General features: G+C 71.1%; 6 protein-coding genes across 6 annotated transcripts in view; 3 read left to right on the top strand and 3 right to left on the bottom strand.

Moving 5' to 3' along the window:
• Nucleotides 1–3,733: 3,733 nt before the first annotated feature.
• AURANDRAFT_7175 (hypothetical protein) lies at nt 3,734–4,027 on the bottom strand (the record flags this gene model as incomplete). The annotated part of the gene is made up of 1 exon (XM_009034628.1): nt 3,734–4,027. A coding segment is annotated over one exon (294 nt), but the record flags the coding sequence as incomplete, so codon positions are not given.
• A 1,608-nt stretch (nt 4,028–5,635) lies between these two features.
• Nucleotides 5,636–6,256, top strand: AURANDRAFT_19907 (hypothetical protein; the record flags this gene model as incomplete). The annotated part of the gene is made up of 1 exon (XM_009035168.1): nt 5,636–6,256. One exon carries the CDS (start codon nt 5,636–5,638, stop codon nt 6,254–6,256), a length of 621 nt encoding a protein of 206 aa, XP_009033416.1.
• Nucleotides 6,257–6,867: 611 nt separating this feature from the next.
• AURANDRAFT_19673 (hypothetical protein) lies at nt 6,868–7,230 on the bottom strand (the record flags this gene model as incomplete). The annotated part of the gene is made up of 1 exon (XM_009034775.1): nt 6,868–7,230. A coding segment is annotated over one exon (363 nt), but the record flags the coding sequence as incomplete, so codon positions are not given.
• A 155-nt stretch (nt 7,231–7,385) lies between these two features.
• Nucleotides 7,386–9,178, top strand: ALD6 (hypothetical protein; the record flags this gene model as incomplete). Its single annotated transcript, XM_009035169.1, has 2 exons — nt 7,386–7,400; nt 7,464–9,178. One exon carries the CDS (start codon nt 7,491–7,493, stop codon nt 9,123–9,125), a length of 1,635 nt encoding a protein of 544 aa, XP_009033417.1.
• Nucleotides 9,179–15,971: 6,793 nt separating this feature from the next.
• On the bottom strand, nt 15,972–16,799 carry CK (hypothetical protein; the record flags this gene model as incomplete). Its single annotated transcript, XM_009034774.1, has 1 exon — nt 15,972–16,799. One exon carries the CDS (start codon nt 16,797–16,799, stop codon nt 15,972–15,974), a length of 828 nt encoding a protein of 275 aa, XP_009033022.1.
• Nucleotides 16,800–17,186: 387 nt separating this feature from the next.
• AURANDRAFT_61167 (hypothetical protein) overlaps nt 17,187–18,133 on the top strand; it is a gene marked incomplete at both ends in the record, with an annotated part of 1,675 nt that continues 728 nt past the window's right edge. Inside the window, one exon of the mRNA XM_009035170.1 lies at nt 17,187–18,122. Within this exon, the coding sequence (XP_009033418.1) occupies nt 17,187–18,122 (936 nt within the window). The remainder of the gene's footprint in view (nt 18,123–18,133) is intronic.

Here is an 18,133-nt window from a genome sequence, read left to right as displayed (position 1 = left end):
GCGGCGCCGGCGGCCGCGCGCGCGGGCGCCGCGGGCGTGACAACGGCCGGCGGCGGCGCGGCGGCGCCGCCGTCGTCCTCGGCGAGCGCGGCGAGGTCCGGCGGGAGGGCCATGGCGCCCGTGCTCGTGAAGTCGGAGAAGAGGATGCTGCCGCGCGACGGCGCGCGCTTGACGCCGCCCGACGGCGCGGCCTCGGCCTCGTCGCGCATCGTCTCCCAGCCGGCGACGAGCGACAGGCCGTCCATCCCGAAGAGGTGCGCGCCCTCGTCGTCGTCGTCGTCGTCGCTGTCCTCGAGCTCGTCGGAGTCGTCGCCGTCGCCCGCGGGCGCCCCGCCGCTCGGCGCGGCCCACGCCTCGCTGAGCCGGCACGTCGTGTTCAGCGCGGCCACGAACCTGCGCGCGCGCGCGTCGGGTTCCGCCGCGGACGGCGAGAGAAACGCGGGACCGCGCGCGCACGCGTCGTCGCCGCCGTTGAGCGAGAGCTGCTTCGCGCTCTCCGTGCGGAGCATCTCCAGGGCCCGCACGTCGCTGTCGCCGTTGGCGTGGGACACGGAGACGCAGAGCACGGCCGCCTGTGTGGAAATCGACCGGTGAGCTGGACCCGTCTAGCAGAACTTCAAACCTCTCTAACTCTGTCAAATCGATGTCGATTCGGCTGATGTTTGGACGAATCGATCGCTCTCGGCGAATTCTCGAAGCACAGCCGAAGGCCTCGTGTGGAAACGGTCGAACATCGAAGTCGGCTTGAAGATTCGATTCCCGCCCCGACGGCCGCGAGGTCAATCGCGGGCACGAAGGGCGCCCACTCCGCGCGGTGCTCGTGGGGCGGGGCCAGCTCGAGCGTGCCGTGGGTCGGGTGCTTGAGGAGGAGCGCGCCGCCGCAGGGCGTGGGCTGCACGGACGCGCCGGCGAGGGGCATGAGGCCCAGGCGCGTCCGGGGCGCCTTCTCGCGGTCGAAGTACGCGACGACGCCGTACGCGAGCACGAGGTAGCAGACCGCCGGCTCCATGGCCTCGGAGTCGACGCGGGTCCAGCCCTGGTGGAAGGGCGCGCGGCGGAAGGTGATGCGGTCCGCCGACGCGAGCTTGGCCTGCGTCTCCTCGTACGAGTCGAGGAGCACGGATTCGCCGTCGATCGCGCTCACGACGGAGCCGACGGTCACGGGGCCGCCCCGCGGGGCCTTGGCGACCATGGTCCAGGACGTGCGCCGCGCCAGGGCCAGCCCGGCCATCGCGCCGGGCCCGACGCTGCCCTCGAGGCGCGCGAGGTACTGGACGACGACGCCGGCCCGGTACCGGAGCGCCTGCAGGCCCCTGAGCTTCACGTGGTGCACGCCCAGCGTCGCCGCCTTCTCGCGCATCTGTTCCGTGCTCAGCATGCCCCGCCCGCGGCACCCGCCGCGCACCGACGTCCCCTTGAGCGCCTCGATGATCTCCGCGCGCCCGCAGGACGCGAGGTCCAGCTCCATGGAGAAGGCCTCGTTGTTGTCCCAGTCCAGGTTCAGCAGCACCGACGTCCGGCCCCGGCGCCGCGCCGCCGTCATGGACCGGCGCACCGCCTTCTTGCCGGACAGGCGCTGGGACATGCTCGCGTCGACCACCAGCCCCTTGCTTTTGCTCTCTAAATTGGGCAACTTTCTGAGTTCTTGAAGCATCTTAGAAGCATCGTTGCAGGGGGGCCTTCCGAGGGTGATGGTCGCGTCGCCGGCCGGATGGTCGTCGACGCGTCGCCGCGGCGGCCCTTGGAGACGACGAGGTGACGACTAAGGAGAGGAGTTCGTCGCTCATCGCGCCATCGCGCCGCGTCGCAACTGCGAACGCCGCCGTTCCCCAGTACGCTACCGCTGACAACACAAGGCGCTACGACAAGCAGGAATCGCAACAGAGACGGACGAAGGCCGGAGTTAGTGCGCCGCGCGGCGCGGCGCGGGCGACGGACGGTCGAGCGCCGCGGCGCGCGGTCCGCGCGGTCGGCGGCTTTTCGGATTCGCGGCGGCCTAGAACTCGAACTCGGCCTCCGAGTCCTCGTCGGGCTCGGCGTTCTTCACGTCCTCGAGCGCGGCCTGGTCGCCGATGCCCGAGGCGATCGCCGCCCGCCGCTTCGCGCGCGGCACGACCTTCGTCGCGATGTCCTTGAGCTCGGAGGCGTCGATGCCGCAGTCCGCGCCGTCGTCGTCGCTGTCGCTGTCGTCCGACGAGTCGCTGTCGTCGTCGTCGCGCTTGCGCTTGGCCTTCTTCGCCTTGGCCTCGCCCTCGCCGGCGCCCGCGCCGTCTTCCTCGTCGTCGGAACCGCTGTCGCTGTCCTCCTCCCCGCCGCTCCCGGCGTCGACGAAGTCGCCATCGTCTTCAGACTCCGAGTCGTCGTCGCGCTTGTCGGCCATCGTTTGAAACTAGGTCGGGAGAAGAGCTTGGGAGAGGGCCAGTGATGAAGGGATGTTGCAGCGCTCCTCACAAGTCGAAGCTTAGATTCGAGGCCTGCCGGTCGCGATCTCCAGCTTCCACAGACCGAGGCACGAGCGCTCGCCGCGCATGGCGGCGGCACCTCCTTGATCCCGAAGAACTTCGACGCAGTGCCGTCGCGGCCGGGTAAGACCGCAGCCAGCCCGCGCCCGGCCGCGCGTCGACGCGTCCGCTCTTCGTCCCACGTCTCCCGAGACGCTGCGGCGAGTGGAGCGCGAGAATGCGGACGAGCTGGCGAACGCCAAGTCCGCCCCCCCGCTTAGCCCGCGTAGCCCGCGGCGCAGCCCGCCGATCTCGATCTTGAAGAGCGGGTCAGGGAGCGGGTGCTCTCCGAAGCATTTTGCGTGTTCTGAGACGTCAAGCCGCGGCACGACACACACCGAGCCCAATGCCCGCCTCCTCGCCCATCCCGTTCTCGCGCGACGACTGCGAGGACCTCATGTTCCAGCTCAAGCACCTCATCAAGGACAAGGACCCGCGGCGGCGCCAGTCCGAGCCGACGCCGCGCATCGTCGCCTCGGGCAGTGGCACGTGCCTCAATCAGACGGCCGTGCTGCTCATCGAGGACAGCGACCTCCACGCGCGGCGCCGGAGCCTGTCCATGCAGGGCCGCGTCAACGCGAAGTTCAACAAGAACGCCGCGCCCGAGCCGGCGAAGCGCATCATCGCGTCGTCGAGCGGCCACTGCCTCGACCAGGCCGACGTGCTCCTCATCGAGGGCGGCGACAGCAAGCGGCGCCGGTCCCTGTCGGCCATCAAGAAGCGCGACAGCATCATCAACCGCGACGCGCGCGTCGCGTCCGACGGCGAGCTGCCGGCGCAGATGATCGGCTCGCCGAACGGCGAGGTCCTCAAGCAGGACGAGGTCAAGCTCCTCATGTCGCCGAGCTCCGTCGCGGACCACAAGCACTTTGACGGGCCCGTGCCGCCCTTCGTCCTCTGAGAGGACTCGACGCCGCGACGAAGCCGCGTCGCCGAGGCCGCGCCTCCGGCGACGCCGCCGCCGGCCGACACTGGTCCGCGCGCCCCCCTGTACTCTGTAATACGTCGCAGTACTCGCACAATGGGGACGTACTGAGAACGTCGCCGCATAACATATCCCGCCGTCGGATTCAGCGTCGGCGTCAGCGTCGGCGTCAGCGTCGGATTAGCATATCCCCGGGCCGCCGGCGGGATATATTTTTTGACAGGCGCTTATCCTAGTCTGGGATCGGCGCGAGCGTGAGATGGAACTGGCGCGCGACGTCGTCGGGCTGGCCCGGCGTCGCCGCGTCGTAGCGCAGGCAGACGCCGTTGACGCAGTGGCGCTCGTCCGTCGGCGTGCCGAAGCCCTCGCCCTCGAAGACGTGGCCGAGATGGCCGCCGCAGTTGGAACAGACCAGCTCCGTGCCGTGCTGCTTGAGCTCGCTCGAGAGCGGGTCCTGCTGCGACTCGGCGACGCGCTCCACGGCGCCGTCGACGGCGTCGTAGAACGCGGGCCACCCGCTGCCGGAGCCGAACTTGCTCCGCGCCCAGTAGAGCGGCGTCCCGCACTGGACGCAGAGGAACGCGCCGCGCTGCGGATACTTCGTGCCGTGCGCTCGCTGCAACTCGTGCTCGAGGCCGCCGGGCCGCTCCGAGTGGCCCTGGGGCTCCGTGCTCTTGCGGAGGAGCACCTGCTTCTGCAGGTCCGTCAGCTCCTCCTCCGTCGAGGGCGCGCCGAGCGGCGCCGCGTTGAAGCTCCGCGAGAACTCGTGCGCCGAGATGGCGCCCTCGTCGACGGGCATGCGGCCCGGGCCGACGACGCCGTCGTCCGACGCGCGCCGCGCGACGGCGCGCCGCGCGGCGAGCGGCCGCTGCAGGGCCACGGCGGCGCCGCACCAGAGCAGAAGGAGCGTCATGCTTCGAGAGGTCGGCGCGAGCAGTTGCGGTCTTGCGGAGAGGATGCGACGCGGACGCGGTGCTGGCAGAGCGCGCGAAGCGGTCGCGCTGCGGGCGACGCGCTGGACACGAGCAGTTGCGGTCTTGCGGAGAGGATGCGACGCGGTCGCGCTGTGGCCAGACGACGCGCTGGACGACGCGGTGCTGGGAGAAGCGGTCGCTGCGGCTGGGCGACGCGCCGGACCACCTCGAAGCCTCGAGAGCTGCAACCCACTGCCGCACGCCCTCGCATGGTCGAACATTTACGACACGACGCAGCTCGGCCCCTTCTTCACGGGCCCGAGCTTGCCGTCCATGCGGTCCTTCTCGGCGCCCCGCGTCTCCTTCTTCTCGCCGCGGACCTCGTCGAGCGCGGCGCGCAGCTTGCGGTCGTTCGGCGCGAGGCGGATGGCCTCCGCGAGGTCCTTGGCGCAGTCGTCGTAGAGGCCGACCTCGCGCTTGCACTTGGACCGGAGGTAGAGGCCCTTGACCTTCCAGGCGTCGGCGAGCTCCGGGAAGCCGTCGAGGGACTCGAGCGCGGCGTCGATGTGGCCGCGCGCCTCGCTCAGGTACTCGCGGGGCGCCGGCTTGTCGTCGTCGTCGCCGGCCGCCTCGACGGTCTCGACGTCGTCGTCCTCGGCGACGACGTCGGCGACGGCGACGGCCTCGTCGGGCGTGCCGCGCTTCTTCGCGGCCTTGGCCTCGCGCTTCGCCTCGGCCTCGGCCGCGGCCTTGACGGCCGCCTTCGCCGCGGCCGCGTCCGCCGCGAGGCGCGCGCGCTTCGCCATCAGGCACTGGGCGAGGTTGAAGCGGATGGGGATCGTCACCTTGAAGAGCTCCTCCTGGTGGTGGTCCGTCATCTCCAGCTTGATGAAGCCCGTGTCGAAATCCGCGTGCCACCACGCCCGGTCGTAGACGACGAGCGCCGCCTCCGTGTCGCCCCGGGTGAAGTGGGCGTTGGCGAGGCCGCGCAGGTGCTTCGACGCCTTGAGCCGCGTCTCGAAGATGTCCCCGCGCCGCACGCGCATCTTTTGGGCCTCCGTGTAGGACTCCTCCTCCCATTCCTCGACGGTCACGAGCAGCTCCTTGTCCGTCGCGTCGCGCTGCGGGTCCGGCTCCGGCGGGTGCAGGAAGTCGTTGGGCATGGCTCGCTGCGGCGTCGGCCGGCGCGCAGCGCCTCCGTCGACGTCGTCGCGCCCGCGCCGTGCTGCCAAGCAAAAAAATAATTGCCACAAGCAAAATTGAAGGCAAAGGGAACAATCGCGTTGACGACGATGATGAGCGCGTCGCAAGCGACTCGCGCTCTCTTTCTCGTCGCGCTGCAGGCCTCGAGCGTCCGCGCGCTGGCCGTACGAAGATCGGCCGTCGAAAGCTCCGCGCGGCGCGGCGTCGTCGCGCTCCTTCCCGCGACAGCATTCGCGCCCACACCCACCGCTGCCGTGTCGCCGGACGGCCTCGAGTTCAAGGAGCAGGGCGGCGTCCAGTACGCCGACGTGTCGCCCGGCCGCGGCGACGCCGTCGTCGGCAAGGACAGCCGCGTGACCGTCGACCTCGTCGGGCGCCTCGTCGGCCGCCAGGGCTGGACCTTCGAGAACACGAGGGACGACGACGACCCGTACCGCCTGAGCCTCGGCCGCGGCGACGTCATCGAGGGCCTCGAGGCCGGGCTCCAGGGCATGCGCGTCGGCGGCGTGCGGCGCATCGTCGTCCCCAGCGCGCTGGCCTACGCGGACCGGAGCCAGGAGCCGATCCCGCGGTCCTTCGCGTTCCAGCAGCGCCTCTACTCCACGGTGCTCAACGACAACCGGCGGAGCCGCGAGGCCGCGGCGCTCGGCGCGGACCTCGTCGGCAAGGTCATGTTCGACGTCAAGGTCCTCGCCATCCGCCCGCCGAGGTAAAAAACACCGTGTTACCCCGCGCTATCATCCTCGAGCCGCGCGAGGAGCTTGGACCGCGCGGCCTTCGCGGCGTCGAGGCGCGCGGCGAGGTTCGCCTTGGACGCGGCGGCGACGTGGATGAGGGGGTGGAGCGCGTCCGCGGCGAGGAGCGCGGCGGCCTTGTGGAAGATCGCGTCCGCGTAGGCGCCGCGGGTCGCGCCGCCCCCGAGCCCCGCCTGGGCGCGCCGCGCGTCGGCCTCCTCGCGGAAGAGCGCGTCCTGGAGCGCCGCGAGCGTCTCGAGCGCGCGCCGCAGGCTCCGGGGCCCGCCGCCGCGGCGCACGGCGATGGGGATGTCGCGCGCGCGCCACTGCGGCGGCGGCGCCGCGGCCGGCGCGGGCGCGGGCGGCGGCGGCGGCGCGCGCGCGGCGACGACGTCGTCGTAGGACGGCGGCGCGCCGCCGCCGGCGACGACGGCGGCGTAGGCCGGCGGCGCGGCGGCGGGCGCGGCGAGCGGGCGCGCGAAGGCGCCGGGCACGCGCGCGTCGTCGACGGACTGGAACGCCGCGGGGCGGAGGCTCGGCGCCGCGAGGCCGTGGAGCGGCGCCGCGGCGCCCGCGCCGTCGGCGCCCTGGAAGCAGGCGCAGATCAGGCCGAAGAAGCGGCCGTCGAGCGCCTGGTACTGCGCCTGCGTCCGCACGTCGACGTGCGACGCCTGCACGGTGATGTGCGGGTGGCTGTGGTACCAGCCGACGACGCGAAGCCCCAGCGACTCGGCGACCTGCGCGGCCTCGGCGAGCTGCGGGCCCGTGACCTCGACGCGGTCGCTGCGCTTGTCGAGGCGCGGCAGGGGCATGACGGACTCGACCTCCACGGCCGCGCCGTCCCACCGGCCGAAGAGCAGGCCCATGACCTCCTGCCGCTCCGTCGACAGCGCGTGCGCGACGGTCGCGAAGACGCTCTCGGACGTCAGGACGACGCGCTCGAGCGAGGCCATCGGAACGCGGCGCGTCGACGAGCGGGTAGGCGTGTATTATGCGCGCGCGGACAACGACGTCGAGGGGCTCATGCCCCGTCGACCGGTCTTGGCGGCGGCTGTGATTCTTGTGGCATTCGGCGAAGACGAGCTCCGATAGGCCGGCTCTGCTGCACGCGACACCGCCAGCGGTGCGGCGCCTCCGCGTCTCCAACGCTCGTCCAAAGCTCTCCGAACCGCCTGCGACCGCGCAGGTATCCTCGTAACACCGACGCTCGACGATGATGCGCTCCTTCCTCCAGCGCGGCCGCGCGCAGATCCGCACGTTCCAGTCGGGCCCGCTGCCGTCCTGGGCGACCGTGGACCCCTGGGCCATGTCCGGCGCCAGCCCGCAGCAGGGCATGAACCTCGTCGACGGCGAGTGGAGTGCCGCCGCGGCGACGAAGCCCGTGCCGGACCCGCTCAACGGCGAGGCGATGCTCTTCGTGCCGGACACGCGGCCGTCCGAGCTCGCGCCCTTCGTCGCGTCCATGAAGGCCGTGCCCAAGAGCGGGCTCCACAACCCGATCAACAACCCCGGCGCCTACTTCGAGATGGGCGAGGTCAACGGCCGCGCGTCCGTCGAGCTCCGTAAGCCGGAGGTGCACAACTTCTTCGCGGAGCTGCTGCAGCGCGTCGTGCCCAAGCACGACGTCCAGGCCATGGGCGAGGTCACGGTCGTCCGCAAGTGGCTCGACGGCTACGCGGGCGACGGCGTCCGGCGCCTGGCCAACAGCGCGGCGCTCCCGGGCGACCACGCGGGCCAGGAGACGCGGTCCTACCGCTGGCCCTACGGCCCGACGTCCGTCATCACGCCCTTCAACTTCCCCCTCGAGATCCCCGCGCTCCAGTCGCTGTCGTCGGTCTGGATGGGCAACAAGTGCACGGTCAAGGTCGACGAGAAGGTCCAGATCGTCTACGAGCAGTTCGCGCGGCTCATGATCCACTGCGGCCTCGACCCCAAGTGCCTCGACCTCATCTACTGCGACGGCCCGACGTTCAACGAGCTGCTCCTCGCCGGCGACTCGAAGATGACCCTGTTCACGGGGTCCCAGGCCGTCGCGGAGAAGCTCACCATCGACCTCCGCGGCCGCGTCAAGCTCGAGGACGCGGGCTTCGACTGGAAGATCATGGGGCCGGACGTCCAGGACGAGGACTTTGTGGTCTGGCAGGCGGACCAGGACGCCTACGCCTTCAGCGGCCAGAAGTGCTCCGCGCAGTCCATCTGCTTCATGCACGAGAACTGGGTCGCGGCGGGCCTCGTGGGCAAGCTCGAGCGGCAGGCCGCGCGCCGGTCGCTCGCGGACTACAGCTCGGGCCCCGTGCTCTCGTGGACGACGGACCAGATGCTCGCGCACGTCGAGCGCACGGCGGCCCTGCCGGGCGCCAAGGTCGCCTTCGGCGGGTCCAAGCTCCCGGGCAGCGAGGCCTTCCCGGCGTGCTACGGCGGCCTCGTGCCGACGGCCGTCGAGGTGCCCCTCGACACCATGCTCGCGTCCCAGGAGAACTTCGACGCCGTGACGACGGAGCTGTTCGGGCCCTTCCAGATCTTGGTGCCCTACAAGGACGACGAGATCGACAAGGTCCTCGAGGCCTGCGAGCGCATGACGAGCCACCTCACGGCCGCCGTCGTCTCCAACGACACGCGCTTCTGCAACAAGGTCCTCGGCGCGACGGTCAACGGCACCACGTACAGCGGCGTCCGCGCGCGGACGACGGGCGCGCCCCAGAACCACTGGTTCGGCCCCGCGGGCGACCCCCGCTCCGCGGGCATCCACACGCCCGAGGCCATCCGCCTCTGCTGGTCCTCCCACCGCGAGATCATCCACGACGTCGGGCCCGTCGCCGACGAGTGGACCATGCCCTCGCCGACCTAGGCGGGGGGGGCGCAGGGGTGCGGCCGGGGCTCCTAGAAGTTCGTCTCATTCGTCGCGCGGCGTCTCGCAGCCCCTTGGTCCGAGGAGGCCGTCTGCGGAGATCAGCCCGGCTCGACCCCCGGGGGGCTGGGCGTCTCGCGTACCTACCATCGGCCATCGCCGGCATCGGATCGCTGAACACTTGCTGACAAAAGCGACGGTGCGGGCATGAGGATGTCCGCCCAACAAGCGATGTGCGCCGTCCTCTGGCTACCGGTCGTCGTTTCCCTCGCCGGCGGCGTACCCTACTGCACGGACGCGGGGACGGGCACCTTCAAGCTCCGCAACGGAAGCCGGACGAAGGCGCTCCTCGAGACGACGCGCATCAACAATCGCTCGATCTATAATAGCATCATCGACCGCGCCGACGCGTCCGAGTACGCCTACGCCTACGACGAGCGAAACGTCGTCGGACCCGACGGCGCGGTCGCTCCGCGCTGCGCGCAGGGCCACACAAGGGCGAGGGGCCGACCCGAGAACCCGCGAAACCCTCGGGAGGGTAAGGGTGAGGGGCCGCCAAATTCCCAGAACCCTTGGCTCGGGTACGGGTGCGGGTACCGACGAAAAGCCACGGGTGCGAGGGACGCCCCTTACCCTCGAGGGTGTCCCGCGCCTGGCCGACCTCCTGATTTCCGTTCGAGGGCGTGTAATGCAGCTGCCAGGTTGTCGGGTCGATCCAAAAGCAGCTTAATTTGCGCGTCCGAATCCAAATTCGGCGGTTTCCATATATTTTTTTTTTAAATTAGAGGATTTTGGTAGGGTGCCACCCGCGGGTAAGGGTAAGGGTGCCCAAATTCCCAGGACCCGTGATAACGGGTGCGGGTAAGGGTTTCGGACCGGAGGGTGAGGGTAAAGGTGCGGGGCTCCGTCGGCCAAGAACCCTGACCCGCACCCGTCGGCCCCTTGTGTGGCCCTGGCTGCGCGGCGCCCGAATTCGACCGCGAGCGCGCGCGCCGGTGCCTCCGCGGGAAGCGCCTCTACCTCGTCGGGAACTCAGTCACGAGGGGCACGGCGTTCGCGCTCCGCGAGCTCCTGGTCCACGGGAGCCACGTCGGCGCTTCGGGCAACGGTTCCGGGTGGTCGTTCCTTCCGCCGCGCGAGAAGCAGATGGAGATGTGCCCGAAGGAGGATAACCTGGAGACCAATTTGAACAAACACTTCTACAGCTGTCGAATGCTGATCCCCGACTTGGACGCGAGCATCGTTTTTTCGTGGTCGGGTAAGCTATATCAGATTCCTCCGAAGCTGATGGAGCTACGACCCGAGGAGTACGACGTCGTCGTCGCTGGGATGAGCATCTTCATGGCAATGGAGCTCAACGGGAAAGCGGAGGACGGGGTTGCGCGGGGATCGATCTACAAGCGCGGCTCCCATGGCAGCATACCGTCCTCGCTCGCCGCCGCCGCGCGCCGTCTCCTCGGCTCGCGCGAGCCGCCGCGGGTCGTCTTCGCGGGTCCGACGGCCATGTTCAACGCCATCAGCACCGACGTGCGACGGAGCGACATGAACGACGAGCTCGGGCAGGTCGCGGGACTCTACCGCGACGCGCTAACCACGGCCCTCGCGGAGCAGCTCCCGCGGGCGTCCCTCGCGGAACGCGATGGGGCGGCCGACGTCTCGTACTGGGACAACTGGGCGATCACGGACGCGGGCGCCGAGATGGCGGGGGTCGCGCGCCTGCGGAGCAATCCGAAGGGCTTCATCTACGAGGAGATCAAGCCGGCCTTCAAGGGCGAGCCACGCTACGTGCGCAGATACCATCAAGACTGGAACAAAGGCGGCGAAGGCTGGTTCGACGACGCGCGATCCACCCGTCGGCGAATCTGCAGATGCACATGGTCGACGCGCTGCTCGCCCACCTCTGCCCCCCACGGGGATTTCGCCCCCGCCCAGGGGATTCCGGCCGAATGATAGATGGCTGCTTATCTGGTGGGGGGGGGGGGGGTCGCGGGGTGGCTCTTCGAACCGAGCCCGCCGGCGACGCGAGGCCGCCGACTCGCCGTCGCGGCGGAGGTTGGTCGTGAGGGTGGCGAGGGCGGCGCGGTAACCGCGAGGCGGCGCGCGCCCTCTTCGAGTTGGCGGGAGAGGGATTGCGCGGCGGCCTTCCAGGCGCCGCCGGCGTACGCGAGGCCGGAGATCAGGTCGCGCGCGCGGGACTCCCCGCCGGCGCGCCGCGCCCTTCCCCCCACCGCCTGGCGCCCCGCGTCACACGGACGACCTTTACGACGGCCGCGGCGGCTTGACGCCTCCCCCGTCCTCGGACGGCGGGTCCGGGAACGAGTCGAGCGCGTCGATGAGCGACGACGCGAGCGAGTCGCCCGGCGCGTCGAGGGACTCGCCGCCCGTGATCGTCGAGGGCACGAGGGACTTGTCCTCGTTGCCCGTGGCCGTCGTCGCGTCGTCGGGCTCGCCGTTGGCGATGCGCAGGAGCTCGCTGGGCCTCCGCCGGGCCTTGCGGTACTCGAGCATGGGCCGCTTGCCCGCGGGGTCCTCGTCGGCCTCGCCCGCGTCGCGGCGCGCGCGCCGGCGCGCGCGCTCCTCGACGATGGCCATGAGCTCGGACGTCTCGCGCTGCGTGCGGTCGAGCATCTCCTCGCCCTCGTCGGGCTCCGCGCGGCCCGCGAGGACCTCGGCGAGCGCGTCGGCCTCGGGCGTGCCCGCCGCTAAAGACTGGCGGCTCTTGAGCTTGGCGAGCTCGGCGCCGACGGCGGACTGGCGGCCCAGCGACGACTGGCGGCGCACGGACTGGCGCCGGGCGACGCGGGCCTCCTCCTCCTGCTTCGCGCGCTCCTCCTCGAGCCGCTTCCCCGTGTCCTCGAGGGCCTGGATGTCCGCGCGGCCGCTCTCCGGGTCGCCGCCCTTCAGGATCTTGAAGGTCAGCGCGTTGAACTCGTCCTCGCTCTTCTCCGCGTGCGTCGCGTTGTAGCAGTCCATGCAGAGCTTCCGGTTCGTGTCGTTGCACACGACGGCGCAGAACTGCGCGTCGCAGCCCGCGCAGAAGCAGGTGCCCGCGGGCCGCTGCCAGGACATGGCCTGGGACTGGGGGTTGTAGTAGTAGGGCTCCCGCGTCTCGTCGTGGAGCACGACCCACTCGTCCTTGAGCTTGATGTCGAAGGCGCCGAGCGCGTAGGGCTTCTTCCACTGGGGCTCGGACGTCCGCCGGTTGACGTAGTAGAAGGCGCGCAGGTCGATGTCGTAGCGCTTGTCGTAGCGCTCGAAGGCGCGCTTCCGGAGCTCGAGGCGGCTGAGGTGGAGCTCCCACTGCTTCTGGATCGCGCGCGACGCGTTGTTCTGCACGCGCTCGATGTTGCGCTCGCGCTCCTCGCGCTCCTCGCGCTCCCGCGCGGCGATGGCCGCGTAGTGGTCGTCGGCGGCGAGCGTGCGCTCGATGTCGACCTGGCGCTCCTCGTCGCGCGTCCGCTTGAGCATGACCTCCTCGAGCGCGAGCGCCTCGGCCTCGGGCAGCTCGAGGGGCACGCCGGCCTTGAAGGCGCGCTTCAGCACGAGCTTGGCCCGCGCCTTGGCCTCCTTCTGGAGCTTGCGGCCGATGGCGCGCTCCTCGGCCGTCTCCGGCGTCGTCCGGCACCACTCGAGCCGCGTCCGCAGCGCCTTGACGCGCTCCTCCTTCGTGATCTCCCACTTGCGGATCCAGTTGGCGACGCGCTCGTCCTCGAGCATGTTCGCGAGCTGGGCCGCGCGCCGCTCCTTCTCGCGCTCCGCGTCGTACATCTGCTTCCGCCGGTAGTGCAGGATCTTCGCGCGCTCGGACGCGCCAAAGTCCTCGTAGATCGTGTTCATCTCGTGCTCCTGCTTCCGGTCGCGGTACCAGTCCTCGAGCTGGACCTCGTAGATCTTGCGCCGCCGCAGGTTGTCCGCGTGGAGCATCTCCATGTCGCGGACCGTGAGCACCGCGTCCTCGCGCCGCTTCTTCTCCGCCGCCGCGCGGAGCCGCGCGACGCGCGCGCGCCAGGCGCCCTGGACGGCCCGCGCCGCGTGGCGCTCGCGCCGCTCGGCCCACTCGCGCTTCCGCTGGGCGAGCTTGCGGTGCTCGCGGTCGATGTGGGCCTCGAGGCGCCACATCGCGAGGCGCCGCGCGTTCAGCGCTCGCGCGTGGCGCTCGATCTCCGTCGCCGCCCAGCGCCGCCGCCGCAGCTCCTTCCGCGTCGCCGTCAGCACCAAGAATTTCCGCACCTTGGCCTGGACCGCGGTGACGAGCTCGTGGATGCGCCAGATCCACCGCGCGTCCAGACGGCCCAGAAACCCCCGCGCGAGCCGCTGGAGCTCCAGGACCCGGATGACGAGGAGCACGGCGTGGTGCCAGCGCATGAAGCAGACGCGCATGCGGCAGGCCGCGCCGCTGTAGAGCGCGTCGAGCACGAACTCCTTGAGGTAGTGGATGCGGTGCGCGACGTCGTGCCACGCGCGGACGCGCCGCTTCTCGCGGAACCGGTGCGTCCGCCGGAACTCGGCGACGGCCTCCTCGTGGCGCGCGTTGAGCCGCTGGCGCCGGATCTCCTTGAAGATGAGGGGGTGGTACTGCTCCTCCTCGATGATGTAGGTCCAGGTCCGCGGGTCGCGCGCGCCGAACGCGGTGCCCCCCGTGAAGAGGAGGCCCGCGAGGGGCTGCGTCCGGAGCAGCTTCTCGAAGATGTCCAGCCCGATCTTCACGCCGTCGGCGACGTTCGTCTCCTCGTTGTCGTTCATGGCGCCGCCGAGCCGCTCCTCGTCCTTCTTCTTGCCCGACGCCGCGTCTAAAAGCTTCCGCGTCTCCGCGTTCCGCGTCAGCGCCGCGGCTCGCTTGTCGACGCGGCAGAGCTCGGCCCAGGTGTCGTCGACCATGCGCGTGAGCATGGGCCGGCTCTTGACGTGGCCCAGCGTGAAGAGCATGTGCTTCAGGCTCGCGAGCCGCGCGTCGAAGGGCTCGGAGCACGTCGGGTCGAACGAGCCCTCGGAGCCGACCATCGCGAAGCCCCAGGAGAAGTGGGCCACGGGCGGCAGCCAGGGCTTGAGGACGACGTGGAGCATCAATAAGATGCCCCGCCACTCCATCTTGTCGTTGCCCCGCTCGTCGAAGGCGTCGTAGACGTTCTCGATGAGCTCCTTGACGTCCGCGTCGACGGCGCCCCGCACCGGCGCGAGCTCGAAGCCGAAGACGCGGCGCATGATGACCATGAACCGGCTCTTGGACACGAAGCGCTCCGGGTTCGACCGGTGGAGCTCCTCGTAGAGCGCGTGCTCGCGGCCCGCGAGATAAATGTTCGCGTACTCGGGCCGCGTGAGCAGCGTCTGCAGCTTGAGCACGTTGCGCCAGCGGTTGTCCTCCATGATGGGCTCCTTGACCGTGCGGTACTCGAGGTACTGCTGGAAGGCCTTGTCCAGCGACTTGCCGTCGCGGCCCTCCAGGGCCCGCTCCGCCTCGCCGCTCCGGCAGAGCTGGGCCTTCTCCTTCGTGACGCGCACGACCTTCTCCGGCCGCTCCCGCGACTTGGTCACGCGCACGAGCGTCGGCAGCGTCGTCGTCGTCACCATCTTTAAGTCTTACTTTTCTACGGGGCGCGGGCGCCGGCCGACGAACCGCCCATGCCGGGGCTGCCTATCGTTGGATCACCTCGGCACGGCAAACACTAGGGGGTGCACCGTCGGCTCCGTGTCGAGGCGCCGTCGTTAAGAAAGATCGAACGGGGTTCGGCCGGGCGCGCGGTGTCGGTGGCGCCCGGGGCCGGCGGCGGTGACGCGAGGAGGTGGGGGGGGCGCCGGGGGGGGCGAGCCCGCCGCCGGCGCGCGCGGCGCGGCGCGCGCTAGCCGCGGGACGACGTGCGGGGGCGGGAGCCCGTGGCGCCCGTGGAGCTCGTCTTCATGGACCGCGCGCGGGCGAGGCCCATCATGGAGCGGGCCCCCGCGACGACGTGGGCGCCGTCGTCGCCGGCGCCCTGGCCGCGGCCGCCGCCGCGCTCGGAGACGTGGTGCGCGGACTTGGACGACGTCGCGCCCTTGAACTGCGCGCCGCCGACGGCGGCGGCGCCGGCGGACGCGGGCCGGTCTCGTCGCGCGCCGCCGCCGTGGGGCGGCTCGGCGCGGGCGTGGGACCCCCAGGCGCGCGACCGGTCGACGCCGCCGTCGCGGCCGCCGCCGTCGTCGCCGGCCTCCCGCGCGTTCGACGCGGTCTTGGGCCGGCGGTAGCGGTGGTCGTAGGCGAACTTCGCCGCCTCCTGGGCGGAGGGCCCGCCGTCGCGGAGGAAGACGTCGCGGCCGCCCGCGGGCGCGCCGCCGCCGGACCGCGCGGACGACGTCCGCGGCGCGTTCGACGACGCGAACGCGGCGGACGAGAAGTCGGCGCGGCTCGACGCGGCGGCGGCGGCGGCGGACTTCGGCCGCTCGGCGCCGGCGGACTGGGGCCGCATGCCCTGGGACACGACGCGCTTCGACTGGACCGCGGCGTCGCCCGACTGGACCGCGGCGGGCGCGGCGCCGCCCGTCGGCGCCGCGGGCTGGCCCGGCGCGGCGGTCGCGGCGCGCGGGCTCGCGTCGACGCCCGCGCCGGGCACCATCCAGTCCCAGTCGTTGGACTGGAGGTGGTTGATGTCGTAGCCGCTCTGGACGTAGAGGTCTCGGAAGAGGCGCCGGAGGTACCTGGGCAGGAGAAGAGTGCGAAATTTCCAACTTTGGAGGCTCATATCTCGGCCGTTTCCCACTCGTTTCGGCTAATTTTTGGACGAGCAATCATTTCTCGGAGCGCTCTCGACGCGTGGATGCTGTTTCCGGAACGCGCGCGCGCGGAAAACTCACGTTGAAGCGAACTTGAATCACTCATTTCCTGCCCTGCCGGAGGTACGCGACGTTCGGCGACGCGTCGAATTTCAGCGACCGGCAGTAGGACAGGTACTCGGCGAACTGGGCCGGGCAGCCGTGGCAGAGCTGGGCGATGGAGATCTCCTGCTTCTTGTCGAGGATGAGCTTGTACTTCTTGTGCGCGCTCTTGGCCTTGAGGCCCTGCCACGGCAGCCGGCCCTTGGCGAAATAGACGAGCACGTAGCCGATGGCCTCGAGGTCGTCGCGGCGGCTCTGCTCGATGCCGAGGTGGTTCGAGATGGACGCGTAGCGCGGCGTGCCCGTGAGCGACTTGCCGACGCGGTGGGGGATGTGCTGGAGCGTGTGCGGGTTCCGGAACCGCTTCGAGAGCCCAAAGTCGATGCAGTAGACCATGGGCGACGTCGTCGCGTCGCCCATGGTGAAGTTCGCCGGCTTGATGTCGCGGTGGATGAGGTGGCGCCCGTGGAGCGCCTCGCAGCGCTCGAGCATCTGGTCCGCGAGCTTGAGCGTCGTCTTGAGCGAGAACCGGCGGCCGCACTTCGTGAAGAGCTCCTCGAGCGACGGGCCGAGCAGGTCGAGGATCATGACGTTAAAATTGTTGTGCGTGCCGTAGTACTGGACCTTGCACACGCCCCGGCAGCCCTGGAGCTCCCGGTAGACCTTGTACTCGTGGCGCAGCTGCGGGCACCGCAAACCGTGCTTCTCGAACTTCATCGCGACGCGCATGCCCGTGTTCACGTCGCTGCCGACGAAGATCTCCCCGAAGGACCCGGCGCCGAGCCGCTTGTGCGTCCGGAACCGGTGGGCGACGAGCGACGCCGACATGGTCGAGCGCGGCGCGCCGGCGGGGGCGCTTGCGGAGGCCGGGGAAAGGTCCCGGGGCGGCGGCGCGGGCCCGGCGGCGCCCGCGGGCCGCGCGGTCCCGGGGGCACGCGAGGGCGGGGGCGGCGAGCCGGGGGCGTTCGGGGCCTCGACGACGCAGCGACGGCAGCGACGCGGAGTGGAGGTCGACCAGACGCTCGAGTTAGCGGGCGTCCTGCAGGCCGAGAGCGCTGCGCCACAGGCCGTGGTTGTGGCAAGCAAAACCTCGCCATTTTTGTTGCCGCGAGCGCGATGGCGGCGGCGCCTCCGCAAAAAGCCGACGACGGCGGCCCGCCTCTGCCCACCTGGGCGCCGACGGACGAGTCGTCGGACGCGGCGTACTCGCTGGAGATGATCAAGAACGGCACGTCCGTCGAGACGGTGCCGCTCACGGCGTCGCGCTTCCTCCTGGGCCGCGCGGCGGACTGCGTGGCCTACGCGATGGCGCACGCGAGCATCTCGCGCGTGCACCTCGTCTTCCAGCGGAGCAACGACGGGCGGCTCTACGTCGCCGACTGCGGCAGCGCCCACGGGTCGCGGCTCAACAAGGCGCCGCTGCCGCCGCTGAAGTACGTCGAGGCGCGCGGCGGCGACGTGCTGCAGCTCGGCGCGTCGACGCGCGTGCTCGCCATCCACGCCGCGGGCCAGGACCGCGCGGCGCGCGCCCTGTTGGAGAACGAGGACGTGCGCCTCGACGCGTCGGGCACGTTCGCGGTGCCGACGCGCGTGGTGGCGCCCGCGGAGGCCGCGCGGAGCGTCCGCGCGGCGGCCGAGGCGCCGCGGGCCCGCGCCGCCGCCGCCGCCGGCGGCGGCGCGCCGCCGGCCCGGGACGCCGTGACCTGGGGCTTCGCCGAGGACGCCGAGGACGCGCGGGACGTCGCGGGCGTCTCCGAGGCGGACCTACCCGAGTACCTCAAGACGAACCGCGGCTTCATGGAGTACGGCGGCGAGATCAATTCGACGCTCAAGGACGGCGAGAAGCACGCCAAGGACGCCAAGCTCCACGAGCGCCTCGAGACGAAGCTCCGGAAGCTCAACCGGTGCCGGTCCGACAACCAGCGGCTGCTGTCCAAGGAGGGCGGCGCGGACGGCCTCAGCGACGGCCAGAAGCGCGCCTTCGACGTCAACGACGCCCAGATCGCCAAGCTCACGGACGAGATCGCCGACCTCGAGGAGACGATCCGCGGGCGCAACGCGCAGCGCGAGACGTCGGAGCGGCGCCGGGGCGGGGCCGACGGCGACGACGACGGCTACCTCTACGCGAAGCAGCACGCGCGCGAGTCGAACGTCGACGACGA

This window comes from Aureococcus anophagefferens (assembly GCF_000186865.1).
Source record: "Aureococcus anophagefferens unplaced genomic scaffold AURANscaffold_2, whole genome shotgun sequence".
Classification (NCBI taxonomy): Eukaryota; class Pelagophyceae; order Pelagomonadales; family Pelagomonadaceae; genus Aureococcus; species Aureococcus anophagefferens.
This window is presented reverse-complemented; position numbering and strand designations above follow the sequence as displayed.